We start from the raw sequence: 19502 nt of genomic DNA, 5'->3' as shown, positions 1-19502 counted from the left end.
TTACAGATAAAGACGGTTGAAAGGAAAGGAAAATAGAGAAACAAACATACAGCTTGAGATAGAGGGAGAGATAGAAATTTTAATATAAAGATATTACACATGATTTCACTTCTATTTAAATTTATATAACTCTGAGCAACACTGGGTACTCCTGCTAGTGTAATATAAAGGATTTGTATTGCATAGTATTGGGCAATTAAAACACCAGTCAATATAACAGATAATAGAGGAAGATGAGAGACCTGTGCAAGGAATTTTTTTTTATTCATTTATTTTTATTTTTCTCATTTATTTAATGAATTTATTTTTTCTAATTTATATATATATCTATAATATAAAGCTGAATGTGTGTGTGTGTGTGTGTGTGTGTGTGTGTGGTCACGAATAGGCTCCTATATGGTTGACTATTTTAAAAAACTGATTACATATAATGATAGATGTATCAAGACACAGGACTGGGTATGTTTGATCTGGTAGAACAGTGGTTCATAAAAATTGTGGGGTCTGCGTTTGCACCTGGTCCACAAAGTATGGAAATAAAAAATTTTAAAATTAAAAAAAAACCGTTTACAAGTGTTTTTGATATAGATCTACATAAAAATACTTTGATAAGTATGTCACAAAGTTTAACAAGGTTTTTTAATATAGATCCACAGAATATTGAGATAAGTGTTTCAGTGTGAACAGGTATGGTATAATAAATTATGGGGTTTATCTATTTTATTTTTACTTTCATCATATTTTGCTTTGATTTTGATACCCCCAAATTCAACCCAAATTTACAACCCTTCCTTTTCATAACCTATCATACTTTCATAAATTCAGAGTCCATTTTCTGTAGGCTGTTTTTGAACCCAGTCAACGACGGGTACATTTGCTAGTATATATATATATATATATATATATATATATATATATATATATATATATATCTTCGTTGTGTGAAAACGAACATATATATATATATATATATATATATATATATATATATATATATATATGTTCGTTTTCACACAACGAAGATGTAAGATGCTCGGTCATTATATGACGTGAGATGCTAAGTCATTAAACATTCAGTTTTGATTACATCAAATAGTTTCTTTGATTTAAATACAATTTAGATAATGGGGCCTCATATCAGTGAGGAGAACCTGATATGTAGAAAATCCTTTGAGAGGAAGGCTTCAAAACCGTATGTATTCTCTCCTGGTGATCCAACATTATATAGAGGCTGAGATGAAATACTTTACAAGTGAAAACAGCCAATAAACACGATTATATACAAGTCTACACATGAAAAAAATAAATAAATAAATAACTAAAAAGAAAAATCCCCTAAAACGGTGCATATTCCCTCCTAATGATCCAACATTATCTGGAGGTTAAAATAAAATACCCCACAAGGGAAAACAGCCAACAAACACTTTTATTTTATACAAGTCTAAGCTGTTTCTTCAAAACAATAATACTTTTTTTGTCCGCTCACTTCATAGTAAGTTTCTACTATTATTCCGGTAGCAAATTTCAGTCAATTAAGAAGAGACAACCTAATACAAAGAAAGCCATCCTTGATTCCTCCCACTGAATTTGTATCAGTTCATTATTAGTAATTATTTCAGATTATAACTGAACATGACTCATCGCAAGTTTTGTCCAAGGCAAATCCGAAGTTGACAGGTTGTAGTGTTGCACATGTTTTCAAACCTACAGATGGTAATAGAATTGCTGTATGTTTGTGTTCAATTAAATTTGATAAAGCTTGTATACGTTGCATAAAAGATTCTGGATTTTGTTTTGTCTTTTTTTTTTTAAGTCACCAGATTAGAAGTGGAGATGTTGATGAAGATGTATCTGCATTACACGGACAAGAAACTGGATCGCATAAAATTTCGAGACATTTTACTCTACATTTTTGGAATGACGAATGATATCCTGATGGACAGAGGTGAGTCTGTGAGGATTATTGCAATTTTGCTAGAGCCATCTAGACACCGTCAATGTCTGTCATCAACTTCTTCTGAAATAATTAATGTTTTATGGTACTTCTTGGACACAAGTGTAGTGGACTGGTGGATATATTATACATATCCCTCAGTCGTACAAAATAGGTAAAATGAATTCAATTGAGAAAGAAATGAACAACGCGTCATAATCTAGCCTAGTCCCACCCTTGGCGATTAGTGCACACATGATGAGCATGCACATGATGAAAAAGATTCACTGAATGCCCAGTCACAGCATGTACACACAATTTCCTACACGCACTCTCTCACTAACAAAACAGAGGCAAACTAATAAGCACAGACCTCTACAATGTCTATACCATTTATATACATGCAAACCTATGTGGTATCAGCTGAAATAAACATGACTACTCAATTACTCCTTACAGATAAAACAAATCTTTTTTTCATCTAGAAACGAATTTAATAGATTTCTAATCACTTATGGTAATTCTTATCAGTTAAAATTTGATTGCATTTGGAAGATAATAATCAAAAGTTACACTGGCACAAAAGAAACTTATAATATGAAATAATTTTAAAGAAATTGAAACTTTATTTATATGGGCTAAATCCAGTGCTTATGGAGATTTAGTATCTGTCTTTTTGAAGCTAAAATGATACTATTTTAAGGGACTGGTAGTATAGAAGGTAATGCGTGTTCATCTCACGTTCGGGTGTCACCAATTTGTAGAGGACTGATGGATACATTATATATACCCCCCAGTCGTACAAAATAGGAAAAATGAATTGAATTGAGAAAGAAACGAACAATGCGTTTATTGAAATAAACGAACTAGAATTTATTTCATGAAGAAACAAATGAAAGAAAAGGGTACAGCACATGTTTAGTTTGGCGCGCGTCTCTCGCTGTTAACTGGTGAGAGGGAAAATCTATTGTTGTAGAAAGAGAGAGAGTGAGAAAGTCAATCCTGTTTGGCGTGTGTCTCTTGCTGTTAGCTGGTGAGAGGGAAAATCTATTGTTGTAGAGAGAGAGAGAGTGAGAAAGTCAATCCAGGCCATGGAGATAGAAAGCGTGTAAGGTGTACGTACTGTCTGTTGACTCTTGGCCCACACATAGTAGTAGGGGATGTGACGCGCGCTCCGAAAGGGAGTGGTTGGTCCGTCAACCGCTTAGGTTGGGAGCCGAATTGAAAAGGGAGGAAACAGCTCAGGTCTTTTGCTTTTATAGTTGTTTCCAGTGGTCTTTTGCGCATTTCTGGATTTCCTTCAAAGGGGAAGTGACATTGCCCATGTGTGCCTATGTGTGCGCGTATGTGTGCGTATGTGTGTATGTTAGCATGTGTGTTTATGCACGTGAATGTGAGTGTATGTACGTGAACATGAATATATCTACATGTGTGTACGTGTGCGCGTATGTTTGTGTGCGCGTATGTGTATGACAAGAAAAATGACTTGAGATGTGAATGCATGTTTTTGTGCGAGACCAGAAAGGGCTCGTACACAAGTGAAAAATATAAATAAAAATAAAGAACAAAATAAAGAACAAGACCTTCCATGTATTGTAATAACAAGGCAGTTTTTATTTACATAACTATTTTATTTTTGAATAAGTGAATTTGAGAAATGTTTTACAAAAATTTTCAGTATTTTGGAAGTTATATGGTTTGACATTTATCTTGTTATTATGATCCTGAGTATTCACACACATGCACACAGTTTTGTAATGAAAAAATACAAGAAAAATTTAAGCTTATTTGTTTTATTTGTAATTGTGCCAAAAAGCGTTTACATTTACATTTCTCATAGAATGAAATTTACTTTCAAATAAAATTATTTACATTCATTAGAAAAATGTTTTTTTTCAGTATCTTGTTCAATTTGGAATTTTCAACACAATACAAAAATAAACTAGTGAGAAGTTAGCCCACTCAGAGTAGACTCCCACTACCATGTCTCTTTCTCCAACATCAGGGATCTACATTCCAACCTTTCAGAGGTTGAAACCCAATTCCAGGAGATCAACCAGACCTATTATTCCTTAGCAAAACAGGCATTAGACTGACTATTTCCCTAGATGAGTTCATAATTAAATGATACTCTAACATCAAAATCTGACCCCCCCCCTAAGATCGCCATGGGCATGGAATATTTTCCTACATTAGAGATGGCTCTCCATGTGGTTGCGAGATCTCCAGAAAAGACCCTAAATTACCCTATTTGTGTTTCTGGGTTGCACTTGCTCACACCACTACGTTTATATCTGCCTTTTATCACCTTCACAAACACGGGGTTACTATCTTTAAGAGCATATCTGAGAAAATTGACCACATCCTGTCTGCTCATCCTTTGGCTAACATTTACGTTTGTGGAGACTTCAATGTTCATAATGCAGAATGGTTAGCCCACTCAAACAAGACAGATGATGAGGGGAGGTTCTGTCACGATTTCTCAATTGTTTATGATCTTACTCAGATTGTCCATGAACCCACCCATTGCCCGACACTGACGATCAGTATGCAAGTCTCCTAGACCTTTTTCTCACAACTTGCTTTGAGCTATGTTCGTACTCTGTTCTGTCTCCACTGGGAGCTTCTGACCACTCGGTTGTTTCAGTTAATATAAAAACAAAATGTAATAAGTTCTCAGATGTACTTCTTTATTATGCAGTATATCGGTACTCTATGACTGACTGGGATAGCTTCCATACATTTATATCAGATCTACCTCTGCGTTCCATGTTTAAAAAGAATGTGTCCTCTATAGTATCAAACCTGACAGAATGGTTAATTGTAGGTATAGATCGCTTCATACTCCCCAAAAACCTAACAGTCAGCTGTTGTTCTCTCCAGAATGTGCTGCTGCAATTGTGCACAGAAATTACTTTTTCCATTGCTTCCAATGTAATAGATGTACTGAGACTAAAGCCGCCTTCAGGACTGCCAGCAACCACTGTAAACGAGTAATAAAGACTACAAGAGAGTTGTATGTGTAGGGGACTAGGATATATAAATACCCCAATCCTGTTACAAAAGAATAATGAAACGAATGGGAATTGAAGGAAACAAAGACTCAAGTAATGGATAAGATAAACGTCGTTTATTTGCTGTTGAAAGAAATGAACATTTTAGTTATAACATGTCCGCGCGTATGTAACCAATGTCCGTTGCAGGACTGGTGTTGTAGCAAGAATAGGAAATGTGTTTTCATCTCAAGTTCGGGTCACTATTGTTTGTTCGCGCGTGGGAATTGAAGTGAGTGTTGTAGTGGAAATGAGAATCCAGCGTGTAGGCAAGGAAGAGGATATTAGAGTTGTCATCAGTTAGTAGTCAGCTACGCGAAGGTGTTCTTAGCGGCCAGTAGTAGATGGAGAGAGAAAGAGGGAGAATGTATACATACAGTCATTAGCTCGTGCCCCATACATAGTAGGAAGTGGGCGTGAGGTGCGCGTGCGCGCGCGCCGAAACGGCGGCGGCTTGTTCGCCCAACCTCTCTAGTTGAGAGTTGGTCCTAAAAAGAGGATTAGAAACAGGTTGTCTCCATGTTTTATACTCGCTTCTGGAGTGTCTTTTGCGCATGTGTATTTCCTTAGAAAGCGGAAGTGACGTCGTCCATGTGTGTGTTCGTGTTCGCGTGTGTGAGTACATGTGTATACGTAAGCGTGTGTGTATATATACGTGAATGTGAGTGTATGTACGCGAACGTGAATATGTGTACATGTGTGGACGTGGGTGCGTATGTTTGTGTGCGCGTATGTATGTGACAGCTTGAAATATGAATGTGTGTTTTGTGTGAGACTTGAAAAAGGCTCGTACATATGCTCAATTCATCAAGTCCAAAGTAGCTGAGCAGTGGCTTGGTTCCCACCTATTTGGCAAATAGCAAACAGGGTCCTGAACAGAAGAATGTGCTCTATCCCTTCCATTTTCAATGAATCTGAGGTAATCTCATCAGCATTGGACAAAGCCAAACTCTTTGCCAAGAACTTTGCAGCTAATTCTACCCTATGCGATCACGGCCGCCAACCCCCTATATTTCCTCCTGCATCTGAAAACATGTTATGCAACAAGCAAATATATGTGTGTGATGTCACCAAGATAAACAAAAACCTTGATTCCAGTAAAGCAACTGGCCCTGATGGCATTCCAATTATAGTGCTGAAGAACCTTCAACCAGAACTAGCTCCCATACTTACAAAGCTATTTAAGCATTGTCTTAAGGAGAATTGCTTCCCAACACCCTGGAAAACATCAGTAAGCCCTATATTTAAAAATTCAGGTGATCGATCATCTCCCTCCCAATATAGCCCAATAAGTCTCCTGTGTGTCATGAGTAAGTTGCTGGAATCTGTGTTAAATAGAGAAGTAGTCAGCCACCTCAGCAAAATTAACCTCCTCAGTGACACGCAATGTGGTTTCCGTTTTGCTAGATCTACAGCAGATGTGCTAACAGTTATATGTCATAGGACTAGCGAATCTCTCGACAGAGGCTTACTATTCTAGGGCAATTGCTCTTGACATATCAAAGGCCTTTGATAGGGTGTGGCATAAAGGTGTACTCCATAAGATCTCCAGCTATGGTATAGCTGGAAATGTCTTCTCAATTATTAAATCATTTCTCTCTGATAGGTTCATATGAGTAGTGGTTGATGGGCAGAAATCAGAAGCTCACAATATTAATCCTGGAGTTCCTCAGGGGTTCATCCTGAGTTCAACTCTCTTCCTGATCTACATCGATGATCTCCCAAATCACATCCTAAGATCATTTATAGATACTTATGCTGGCGACACTACCATCCATGGCAACACTTCAAAGGCAGTAAATGACCAATTTGTCTCTGATTCTTTCTCCTCTGATCTTGAGCACATGGTGCAATGGGGAAAGCAGTGGCATCCAAGACCAAGCTTCTATTTTGACATCATCAATGTTCTGATCCCTGTCTGGCATCAATTGAAATGAATGGCTCTCGTCTTGGGAAGGCTCCATGTTTTGACAAGCTTCTGGGTCTGACCTTTACTCCTGATCTGAAATGGAATATGTACATCAAATCTGTAACTAGGGTTGCTGGAAAAATGGTGGGATCATTCTACCACTCCAGTAGATATCTCACTGCCGATGCAATTCTCTATCTTTATAAGAGCCAAGTATGTCCAAGGATGGAGTACTGTTGCCACGTCTGGGCAGGAGCTGCTAGAAGCAGCTTATTCTGCCTTGACAGAGTTCAAAATAGACTTTGTAGCCTAGTGGGGGATGCTCTTTTCTCTTCCCTTCAACCTCTTTCCCACAGAAGAGATGTTGTGAGCTTGTCTTTGTTTTATCGTTATTTTCATGGCAAGTGCTCATCTGAGCATTTATGGTCCTCTCTGCTCGCCAAATATTCATGTAAAACACTCGTCTAGTTGAAACCCCTATCAATAATTTCCCCACTCTTTATCTGTGGCTAAACCTAAATGTAGATTCCATGAACAAAGTTTCTTTCTTTGAATTGCACACCTTTGGAACTCTCTTCCATTTCCCTGTTTTCCAGCTGACTACAATATGATCGTTTTCAAGTCTAACGTGAACAAGTTCTTTTTGAGCTGTCCTCTTCAGTAATCCAATTTACCCAATTTTCACTACTGCCCCCACGATGTAGACACCCTCGACAAACCCGACAGGCAGCTAAATCCCACTGCCACACAGTAGAGATCCCTAGATGTAAAAGATCTTTCTACTCCAGTAGTTTCTTCCCCAGAACCGCTAGACTCTGGAATTCCATTCCAGGTCCCTGCTTCCCTAACTGTACTGACATGCAGAAGTTCAAGTGTAACGTGAACCGACATCTTGCTGCCCAAATCCCAACATAGTGCCCCAGGAGTTGCTGCCCCTGATAGTAGCCCCCTACACCAAAGTGGCAATGTGCCTTGTTTGGGGTGAAAATGTAATAAAACAAAATTAAAAAAAAAAAAAATTGTCTCATTGACCACTGTACACTTATCAACCCTTATCCTTGAGAGGCCTCCAGACCTTGAAAAGTGGTGACTCCTTTGTAAGAAAAAACAAAAAAAAACAGAAAAGTATTTTTTATATTTTGTAAAATAGTAACTAAAATATTCAATAATTGCTAAACAAAATTACTGACTTGTATGAACATAAAAAACAGTGAGACATCACATTGCACAAAGAAGCAAAAGTTCTTGAGTTTCATAGAAATAAGAAATTATTGGTGAACTAGCAGGGCCCGTTAACTGGCATTGCCTGGTTGATGCAGACACCTCCTCTCGTAAAAAATTAAAGTACGGTTGTTATTGGTGGCCAACTCCCAACCTCCTCATGTTAAGAACGGCTTTCGAAATAGGCACCCCCAACCTCCGCATGTTTAGAACGGCTTTTGGAATAGACACCCCCAATGTCCCCATGTTAAGAATGGCTTTTGGAATAGACACCCCCAACCATCAAAAAGTACTTGTCTCTGCCAAATTTAAATGAGATTTTCATAATCAGCATAGTTGAAAACCTAGAAAAGTCATCATGTTAAAGACAATTGTAGAGGTGGAGCTAATGTAAAAATTTACCCGCTAAAAAAAAAAACACAAAGTTATTGTTTTCTGTATAGAGTCATGCTAATCAGTTAATATGTTTACTTTCATTTGTTTTTTTTTTGTTTTTTTCAGCTTGATTGTAATCTGTAGAGAGCAACAACAATCTGTTAATATGTTTAATTCAGTTAGTTTTTTTAGCATGATTTTCTTCTGTAGAGAATGACGCTATATTATATAATTTCTGGAGTGTTCATTTATTTATTGTAGAAGTGGATTCCAGATATGCAAATAGTCAGGTATCAGCCAATCAAAATGGATGAAATTTGAGAAGGGAGAATTTGTTATTTTTGAATCAGGAAATGGAAAGGTTATGTTATGTGTATGTATGTAATAACAAGTTAATGGTGGTGCAAGCACAAAATCTTAAGAAAATATAGAATTTGACCTGGTCTCAACTGGTAGTGGTCGGAGCACTAAATATTATGAGAGAAAAATAAGAACTTCTTCCTCTATAGATGTGTCAATTGTGATGGTGTTGCTCATCGTATGTAATGTAGTATTTTATTATCACGAGTGAATATGGCAGAAATGGTGGTCGTAAGCTACATAAGATAGTAGCTCTCAGGGTTGATGTATTAAATTTGTATGTGGCATCTATTGTTGCAAACCTATGGTACATTGGTCCAGAGGTGAATTTCTGCAATGAAAATATTATATATGGAGATGAAACGTATCAGAATGCAAATACTTGTGATTGTAAAAATATGTTCAACAATCAGGAAAGTTGTTATATGACCATTATTAATTAAAATGTTAACAAAAAAATTAAATGACATAAAAAACAATAGGGTTTCATTTCACCAATTAATTAAAATAAATGCGTTGTATGCAATAGTTATTTTTTTCAATGTTGATCCCCCCTTTCTTTTAAAATATGTATTTCTTTTTGTGCAAATCATGACATTTACTGTTGTGATGATTAATTGGAATCGGGAATTGGAAAAATCAAAACTTTTCGGAGTATCAGAATTTAAAATATTGTACCTATTTTCCGATGCCAAAAACGATTCCTTTAATTATCTTTTTTATTTGATTTTGTTTAAAAGAAAATCTTCCATTGCTAGCAGTAATAATATAAGAATAAATATTTTTTTACTACCAGTAAAGCTAAACTCAAGAGATCACCCCTGCATATGTGTGACGTTACATTTGAGAAAATCTCTGCACATTTAAGATGTGTTTGCATGGTAATTGGGGAAAAATAACAACTCTATTGTTAAATATTTAGAGATTTCTATTGGAATTGGTAATTATATCGGAATCAGGAATTTAGTACTGAATCAGTAATTGCATCGGAATCAGAAAAAATATTGGAATCGTCCCATCACTAATATTATTATTTATTTTTGTTGCACATATAAAGTGTAAGTGTAAAATTATTAATCAATTGTTTACTGATGACTTCTTTTTACCACGGTTGCAAAGTTGGAAAGTATATAGTTTGACTCTGACTCTCATCCTGACTCATAAGATTTTCCAAATTTTGAGACTGGACTTCTGATTCCTTATTTAAAAGTCTTTCAATATTCAATAATAATTGTAATTGGATTTAAAAATATTTTACTTCAATTCCTAGTATTCTTACGAATCCGACTCTAACTCCTTTCCAAAATCTCTGAGTCTACAACTCTGCTCAGTACTTTCCTATCTGTTTAATGAAAGGTTAAAGCAATATTGCAAAGTTTACTCCCCTTTGGAGGGATGAACACAGAAAGCCTTCCTGTGTTTGTTAAATGAATAATAGGAATATTTCCATTCTCTTTCACAAAACTATTTTAGTGGCTGTGTAGGTAAGGGTGTCGAATAGAAGTCAAATGTGACTTTAGTCTGGTGTTTGAATGATGCAAATGGTGATACAGTTATATATAGTCACACTGATAAGTCTTGGTGAAGATAAAATATAAAAATAATTTATTAATTAGCTTATTTTGTCAGTTTTCAGGGCATTTGACAAAGACAATGACAGCTGGATAAGCCAGGAAGAATGGATTTGTGGACTATCAATTTTTTTGAGAGGAACACACGAAGAGAAAATGCATTGTAAGAATTTTTTATATACAAATGAATCACCACTTATGAAGGTCAAATGTTATTGCCATATTTTCCTTAATAAAATGTTCTTTATATGTGTGTTTCTTTTTTCCCCACTTCTTTTTTATGCAACTTTTGTTTCTTTTCATGGGTGCAGTTTTGTCTAATGGTTGCTTTACAAATAAGCTTTTGTATGCTGGAAAGACACAAGGAAATATTTGCTGAAAATTTTCTTAAACGTTTTATTTGGGAGAGAATTGACTTGGGAGAGAGAGACTAATGTTTTCTTAGCTAATTATTTAGTTAGTTAACTTAATCGAGGTAACATTTTGCACATAGCTTATCAAAGTTTTCTACATTATTCACCAACTGCTTCATGCAACCCATGGCAAACTCACATGTCATATGACTTCCACGGACGGACTGATTTGAAACTTTTGTTTTCTATCAACTCAGCAAACATGATGTCATTATTCATCTTAACTCATACCACTCTTTTGTCTAAACCGTTTGTGTTTTGACCTTATATGAGACTATTACACCAATGGAATTAGTTATAGATGCCCTCCCTACTCCTACAATAGTATGGTAACTAATCGCTGACATTAAAATTAAAATCATAACATTGTTGTTAAAAGCAGAAATCATTTATGTTTTAATTTTCTATTTTTACAGATTGTTTTGAAGTGTATGATCTAAATGGAGATGGTTATATTTCAAGAGAGGAAATGTTTCAAATGCTGAAGAACTGCTTGATAAAGGTAGATCCTCCATTTGTCTTTTCATTTTTAAATTCAGATAAAATTGATATTGATCTTTATTACATTTTATAAACTGAATAATATATCTCTATATGTGTAAAATAGAGACGATGTTTTCCCTATTTTTTACTTTCAATTAACATTTTAATGAACAAGAAATACCATATAAATTTAAATTCATATCTAAAAAATAGCACAGTCTGTATTCTGCATAAGTAAAAAGTCGTGTCAAAACCAGTTCTTATCTCTGCTATGAAATGACAGTAACCACCTTAAAATAGCAATTTGCCCATCACTGTCAAGAAGTGACAGTAATCACCTATGAAGAGCACTCATCACTAATTACTGCCTATCACCATCATAACCGCCAGTGGATGACAGTGCCTGACAATTGAAGACAAGCGATTTCATTTCAGAGCAGTCCAATGGTCATGATTAGCAATGCCTAACAATGATGGATATTGCAGAGGAATCCAATGTCTGCCAGATAGTGCAAGTAACAATTTCAAAGTGCAACTAAATGTCAGTGATTATCAGTGCTTGGCATTAAAAACATAGAATTTAATTTCAGATCAGGCTGATACTAGTCATAGCCACATGACCAACAGTGAACTCCAGTAACCGACAGTGACAGTTGTAAAAGTATCCAGTGTCCACCAGTAAATGCAAGTAACTGTCTTAAAACAGCACTAACCACCAGTGAACATCAGTACCTGTCACAGACATCCAATGACAGCCAGTGGATACTAATGTGCAGCAGTTGAAGACAAACGATTTCAATTTGGAGCAATTCAATTGGGGTTGACACTCATGGTCACCAGTGACTGCCAGTTGTAAAGGTAGCCAGTGCCCACCAGTAAATGCCAGTACTCATCTGTAACTGCCCCAAACTAGCACTAATTGTCAGTAATGACTAGTGCTGACAATAGCAGCCATTGGCCTCCACTAGCTGCTACTGTCAGAAAATACCCGACAGTGGAAGCCAGATGATTTCAATTTGGCCATGGCTGCCAGTGCTCACTATTTTCCAGGGCCAACAGTGGCCCCTTTCCTAACAACCGTATTTAATTTGTTTTCAGGGAGGGGGATCCTTTACCAAATCTGCTCTGACTTTGTGTTATACTTTCACTAGGCAATGCTGGTACACGGGTTCTGCTGGTATATAAACATATCGAATTGGATTGATCAACAGTTTGACATTTCCATGCCCTCAGCAGGACTCCCAAATAAATCTTGCAGTCCGAAAATAAGTTAAAAATAAAATATTTCCAGAATACAGCTGAAAAAGAAATGAAAAAAAAAAAAAAAGAAAAAAGAAAAGAAGGATGTCAGATTATTAGGAGGGATAAAGTTGATGGAAAATAGTATATTAATTTGGTTTAGGGAAAAACTCCAAAGAGAAGAAATAATATATCCTTCTTTTCTCTTTTTCCTTTTTGGCTGTATACTGGGAACATTTTATTTTTAAGTTATTTTCTGACTGAAAGATTCATTTGGAAATGTCAAAATGTTGATTGATCCATGCAAACTCCTTACAATAATTTTATTTATATTTACAATAATTTATATAATTTTATTGATAAAAGCTGTATACATGTATGAAACATTTTTGAAAAAAATATTAGTTTTTAGTTCATTCTATCAATATACTTGAACTTAATCAATTATATATATACAGGAATTAGTAAAAAGAGAAAATGAAGGTATAAAAACTATATAGTAATATATATAGATTTATTCATTTGTTTAATAGGTGTATAAATCAATTGGGGTATTTGAGTAAAAAGGAGCTCTTTATACCATGGTATTTCAAAGCCTAATGCTTCTCATCAGAAGAGTAGATAAGATGCTCGGTAACATAATGGGGAGGCAACGTCTAGCGATAGTTTCATTAGGAGTGAAATAAATTATTGAGGCTGTTTGGGGGAACTATATTGACCTCTGTGGTAAAGGAGGAGTGTGGTTTGCAATATATAATGTTAAGCTTGGCAGAAGTAAGTTGCATAAAACTGTTACTTTTGTGAAAAAAACATTCATAGTTTAAACTCACATAATTTTTAACCTTTCAATACCACCTTCACTGTTGAGGTACCTAAATGCCAGAAAGCTTTCTACTCTAATAGTTTCTTCCCTTGAACAGCTAGACTTTGGAATTCCCTTCCTACTATCTGTTTTCCTGACTGTACTGATATGCAGAAGTTTAAATGTAACATAAACCAACATCTTGTTAATTTTTCCTGGGCATGGTCCCAAATGGTAGCCCCTTACGTCCAAGTGGTGATATGCTTTGTTAGGCATGAACTTGAGTAAAAAAAATCTGTTGATAGCTGAAATGGTAATGACATGGTGCGCTAAATAATGACTAAAACTGGAGCGCTAAATATTTTGGTTTCAATTCTAACTGATGGCATCCAAGTCATGTTTTTTTTTTACTTTTGAAATCATTACTTTATATTGGGTACAATATAATAATCAATAGAGGATTAGCGCTATAATAATAAATACTAAATATGCATGAATTAAAATATAATATTTATATGTAGTTTACCACTGCTAGTAATAATAAAAACAGCTGAAATCTTTAGGAAAACTCACATAAACAATGATGATGATAATGATGATGCAGTAGTAGTAATAGTATATTTATTTACGAAAAATCTGTTTCAGCAACCAACAGAAGAAGATCCAGATGAAGGAATCAAAGACTTGGTGGATTTGGTGCTGAAAAAAATGGTCAAGTGTCTTTCTTATTTATTTGTTTGTGTGTACATACATTGTCTCACCTCTTTTAATACGATTAACCTTAGTCATTCATCATTAAAGTAGTTAACATTATAAAGAGTATTTAAATGCTAATTTTCACAGTTCAAATTCAATTAAACATAAATAATATTATTTATTGCTTCTAGTTGTTATATACAATTGATACAATCTCATAGAATCTTCTTGAAATCATTTGTTCTTTAAACCTTTTTACCATTATTCTACCATATTTTCAAGTTTACATTTTTAAATATTTATTTAGTTATATATACTAGCTGAAGTACTCATTTGGAGAATGTGTGGGTGATGTTATATAGAAAATACACAGTGTGTTTACAAAAGAATATTTCATATATATCAAAACAGGTAGTTTACAAAAGTTGAAAGCAAATTGATACTTGTTCTTTGCAAAATTTATACATTGACTGATAGAAATTTACTTATATATATAACGTGGCTGTTAGTAATGTATCTTCAGTTGCATTCTATCATGACATTTCACTAGGTACAGGCAAAATGGCCGAAGAAAACTAAGCTCTATCCTTCTTAAAATGAGGTTTACCATTATTATTTTTTAGTTTACATCTAAATTTTCATTTTGTGTGAAAGATAACAGACCGAAGTTAATCTCAATGGAAAATAATGTCTATTTATGTGTAAAGTAAAAAATGTTGAAAAACAAAATCCAAATTATTCAAAAAGTCAATTTTAGCAGTTACATTACTCGATTTATTCTTAAATTTTATTATTCATTCAAAAATAAGCCAAAACACTTCTTTATTAATGACTAGCGGGGGTACCCGGCGTTGCCCGAGTGTTTGTTTCCGGGACGGGGGGGGGGGGGGAGTTTTAAAAAATGTTATGGTAGGTAAGTAGGAAGGATCAAACCCGGAGTCATGAGTAAAAGTAGGAAAATAAAGTGTGAAAAAAAACAAAAAAAAAAAAAACATCTGCAACGTTAACAGTTCGGCCACCAAGAAAAGTCCATTCCAGTTGTTTAGGAAAAAAAAAAAAAAAAAAAAAAACGACTACGGTAGGTCGGAGCGAACGTGAAAATATAATGTGAATTGTCCAGCACGCTAACCACTACGCCACAGAGCACTGCAGCTTAGTTTAGTGATTTTAAATAACTTTACATGAAAGAACTACGAAGCCAAACCGGTGTTCTCTTCTCAATTGTTCCTTGTGAACGATCCCCAAACGGTGTTAAGTGGTGGCAGGGGGAGGAGGAATTTATTAGAGAGAAAATATTTTACCACTTCCATTGATCTTAACCGATTTTGGTCGTGACTTCTCAGCAGAAAAAGTATAGAAATCTAAGATTATCGAGGAATTTGAGAAATAATAAGCCTATAACACACCTCAGATATTGTTCTGCCGTTTGTGCATATTATATTTGCATGAAATATCTTGATTTTTAATCCTATTAATGTCAAAATCAGACGGGAAAAAATGAGTTCATTTTATTTATATAGAGATTAAATAGAATTCAAATTTGAAAGAAAATGATTATTTACTAATAAAATTTATCAACTTACTTATTTTTTTTTTCAACATTCTGTCCACTCATGCTTCTTCAAAGTAATCGTCAGTTGAATTTATTGCATTTTTAAAAATTATTTTTCTCTTAGTGACCTGAGATCTCAATGTTTTAAATTTTATTTTTATTTTCAAGATTATAAAAAGATTTTTTCATTCATTCGTTCAAGGGAAATATTATAATATTAGATTATAAATAAACTGTTATTAAAATCACATGAAATATTTTTTGCAGTTATATTATGTTTTTGGTGAAAATATTGAATAAACAATGCTTAATTCAATGATAATATCGTTAGTCTGAGAAATTAAATTTTTTGGAGTTATATTCATTTCATTAAGATGGACTTTAGGAACATTTTTTATAATGTTCCTGAAATATATTTTTTTAATTTAAATTGTTAACATCTACAATACTTTACTTTTCTTAAAAAAAGCAAAAATAAATTCATGCATCTTGTTTTAATACTTAAAACTTTAACTTTAGCAAAGGTGTTTTTTGTTTACACAAAATAATACATTTTCACTAAGATTTAAAAAAACAAAACAAATAGATTCATTATATTCTGTGATCGTTAATTAATAAATACTGAAAATTTCATTAAAATTGGTTGATTTTCTGAATTTTCATGAATTTTTAAATGAAAAGAAAGGTCAAATTGTTTATACATATTGGGGATCGACCGGCCACTCATTTTGCATGTACCTACATTTCACACATAAAAATTTCTTCATTGTATAGGATTACCTACTTTTATTGTATTTATAGGATTACTTACCTTTATTGTATTTATAGGATTACATACCTTCCCTACGGACCAGAAAAGAATAGTGTCTTTCTTCTAAATCAATTATCAGACACACAGTATGTTAATATGTATATGAAATAATTGATCGAATACTATTATCAAAGTATTTGGCTTCCTCTTATTCACTATTACATATTGTCTCCTCCTATTTTGTATAATTGGTCACCTTTACCACAACACAAAAGTCTTTTGGATTATTTAGATATATTTGAATCACGTTTCGGCAGATGTGACCTCTAATCTTCTTCAGATACATTTTGCAAATTTGAGAATCTTTTTGTTTAACTCAGGAATCTGTACACAATTATTTAATCTATGGATGTAACTTTCACTCATTTCTTAATCAATTACTAAGTAGCAGATTTAAATAATTTGTAATTGTATTCTTAGTATCGCCTGCACTGGGGATTGAAACTTCAACCTTCAGAAGACTTGTCACTTAGAATAGATTATTATTTAGCACAAATTTGGGAATCTTTCTGTCAAACTTCAGAATCAGTATAAACAATATCAAACAGAACATTTTATTGAATCCACCAGGCGTAGTTTGCTCTTGTTCAGTCAGTCATGACTGGTAGAAGTTTTAATAATTCATAATTGTATTCTTAGTATTGCCTGCATTGACGATTGAATCTTCAACCTTGAAAAGAATTTCACTTAGAACTGATAATTACTTAACATTTATATCTATTAAACAACAAATCCTTTCAGTTTGACAAGATCTACTTGAAGAAACTTAGAGATTACATCAGCTAAAATGTTGTGAGAATAGCTTTCAGGATGAGAACAGTCATCTTAATAATCCAAATTATCAATCCTCATCTCCAAAATTACGACTGCTATGTTTCTCTTAGCAGAAATGCAGAGTTTCAAATTATGTTTTGTAAATTACTGTTAAAAATATATATATATTTTTATTTCGTTTGAAATAATACTGAGTATTAAAATTTCTTGGTACTTCAATATAATTGAATATGTGGCATGATCCCTAGCTTTGGTAGACATCATCTTAGATGACGATAGCATCTTTGGGTATAGCCAAGAACCACACCAACATTTCATTTAAATTAGGTAGAAATGTTATATTTTAGTGAAGGAAGGAAATGAGCAATGTATACGGATATGCATGCATAATAATAATGATAAAAATAAATGAAACAGTAAAAGAATGTTATGGTTACCAGATAACAAGTGCTACCTAAAAACGTAAGCCAAGTTTTTTAAATGAAAAATAGAGAAAAACAAAATGGATAAAACATTTTCATACAAGAGAAAAGAATAGAAAAGTTAGTTTCAATTATGAAAACGTTCATGTGTTCAGTAAAGAAATTTGGGTTCGTAGTCACAAGGTTTAAAAAATGTGTAGATCAAAATGTTCATAGCATGGATATGCATGTGTAAGTTATATACATATGTGAGTATTTGGCAGTGTGCCATTGTGTATGTATGTGCATTGGTTTACCTTGTTCTTGTTAGTGTGTGTATACATATGTGCGAGTGGATGAAGCTAGTATGTGAGTCATTGAGTTCTTTTTGCCTCCACTGTGCTTGGCATGGAGGGCTGTGTTAAGCAGACATCCTGAAGTTTTTCTGTACTATGGCTGGCTTAAGAATTCTGTCTAGTTTTTGTTTGTATCCTTGCTTTATAAAAGCTTCGAACTTCACACTGGCTAACTATTTTCACATAGACTTGTTACTTCTTGGAGTTTAAAACAATTTTCATTTGTTAGAAAATATTTTGAGTCACATATTCCTGTGAAAACCGACTTCATGAAAAGAGTAAATCACAACAAAATAGAGAAAGGAAAAGGGTAGCAATTAAAGTTGTTTGCTTTTTAGGGCTCATAGGATTCATTTCACGATTAAGTCAGTCTCCACAAATATAATAAATGTAAAAAAGCGAGAGTGCTTATCATCACTCAGTGTAAAGATGCAATAACTGAATCATGGTTGTAAAACGTAGAATAAAATTCAAAAGTGATTTGAAAGCCTTTAAACTGTCCATTAGAAAGTAATTTCTGGCTTGAATTTAAATGTAAACATAAATGTCTATGTTTACTTGCCTCTGCATGAGGACAGAATTAGGCACAATGTCGAGTTTGAATGTAGGGAAAATTCACCTCCTCCTGGGACAAAATTAAAATTGCTTCAGTCTGGAAGAATTTCTCCTTCACTGACCTAGGACAGAAAAGATGAAGTGTAGTATCAGAACAGATACTACACTTTGCTCCTAGTCAAAAGGCTAAGGAAAATGTAAAGTATTATGGTTCATTTGTGCTTCAAAATAAAAAAAAAACATTATTTTCAAACAAGCCTCTGCCATATCAAAGAATTATACTGAAACGAGAAAAAAAAATTATTTATTCGTTTCCTAGTATTTCATGCATGTAAACAATGTTGGTGACAAACGTTTTCTCGTATTTCATCCATATAAACAATGTTGATGGCAGTTATCTCCCTTTTATTAACTTTTGATGTCTTTACTTAACAGGATATTGATCATGATGTGCGACTGTCGTTTGCTGATTACAAAGCATCCGTGATGGAAGAACCTCTTCTTATTGAAGCTTTTGGGCCCTGCCTACCAACAGATGAGGTAAGATCAGAAACAAAGATAACATTTCACTCAAAAAACTAATATTCCTTTTGCCTGCTCTCAGCTCTAAAGTAAACAACAAGAAAAAGAACAGTTCAGATTATAATTCAGATTTAAAAAAAAAAATCAACTTCTTCAATTTTTGGTGGGGGATCAGTTTACTACATAAAAATAGCAACCTACAATTACTATTTCGTTATTTTCGAGGGAGTTTTCCCTCTATTACTAAAGCTAAAAACAAAAAATATTTGGATTACTATTTCAATTGAACAAAAAAATTCTTATCTAAAAAATAATTAAAGAAAAAAATACTGTTCATATTTTGATAGGGTAGATGAGGATTCTTATCGACCCAAATGTTTCAGATTGCAATTTACAGAACAAACTGGAAATGGCTAGATTATCATCAGTCAATAAGTACTGACATTCACCTGCTATTTCAAAAATTCCGACTGAAA

The 19502-nt window shown here is 33.9% G+C and overlaps 1 protein-coding gene across 7 annotated transcripts in view; it reads left to right on the top strand.

Annotated features, from left to right (window-relative positions):
- LOC145291298 (calaxin-like) overlaps positions 1–19502 on the top strand; it is a 174636-nt gene that overhangs the window by 115309 nt on the left and 39825 nt on the right. For 5 of the 7 annotated variants that reach the window (XM_080136979.1, XM_080136978.1, XM_080136984.1 and 2 more), the window contains 5 exons: positions 1814–1945; positions 10481–10585; positions 11252–11337; positions 14005–14070; positions 18940–19044. In XM_080136979.1, the coding sequence (XP_079993105.1) occupies positions 1814–1945; positions 10481–10585; positions 11252–11337; positions 14005–14070; positions 18940–19044 (494 nt within the window). The remainder of the gene's footprint in view (positions 1–1813; positions 1946–10480; positions 10586–11251; positions 11338–14004; positions 14071–18939; positions 19045–19502) is intronic. The other 2 variants (XM_080136981.1, XM_080136980.1) reach the window with 2 other exon arrangements.

The sequence above is a fragment of the Euprymna scolopes genome, chromosome 12 (genome assembly GCF_053919585.1).
Source record: "Euprymna scolopes isolate OS-2025 chromosome 12, ASM5391958v1, whole genome shotgun sequence".
Lineage (NCBI taxonomy): Eukaryota > Metazoa > Mollusca > Cephalopoda > Sepiida > Sepiolidae > Euprymna > Euprymna scolopes.
The sequence above is the reverse complement of the archived record's forward strand: the minus strand, read 5'-3'. Positions and strand labels throughout refer to the sequence as shown.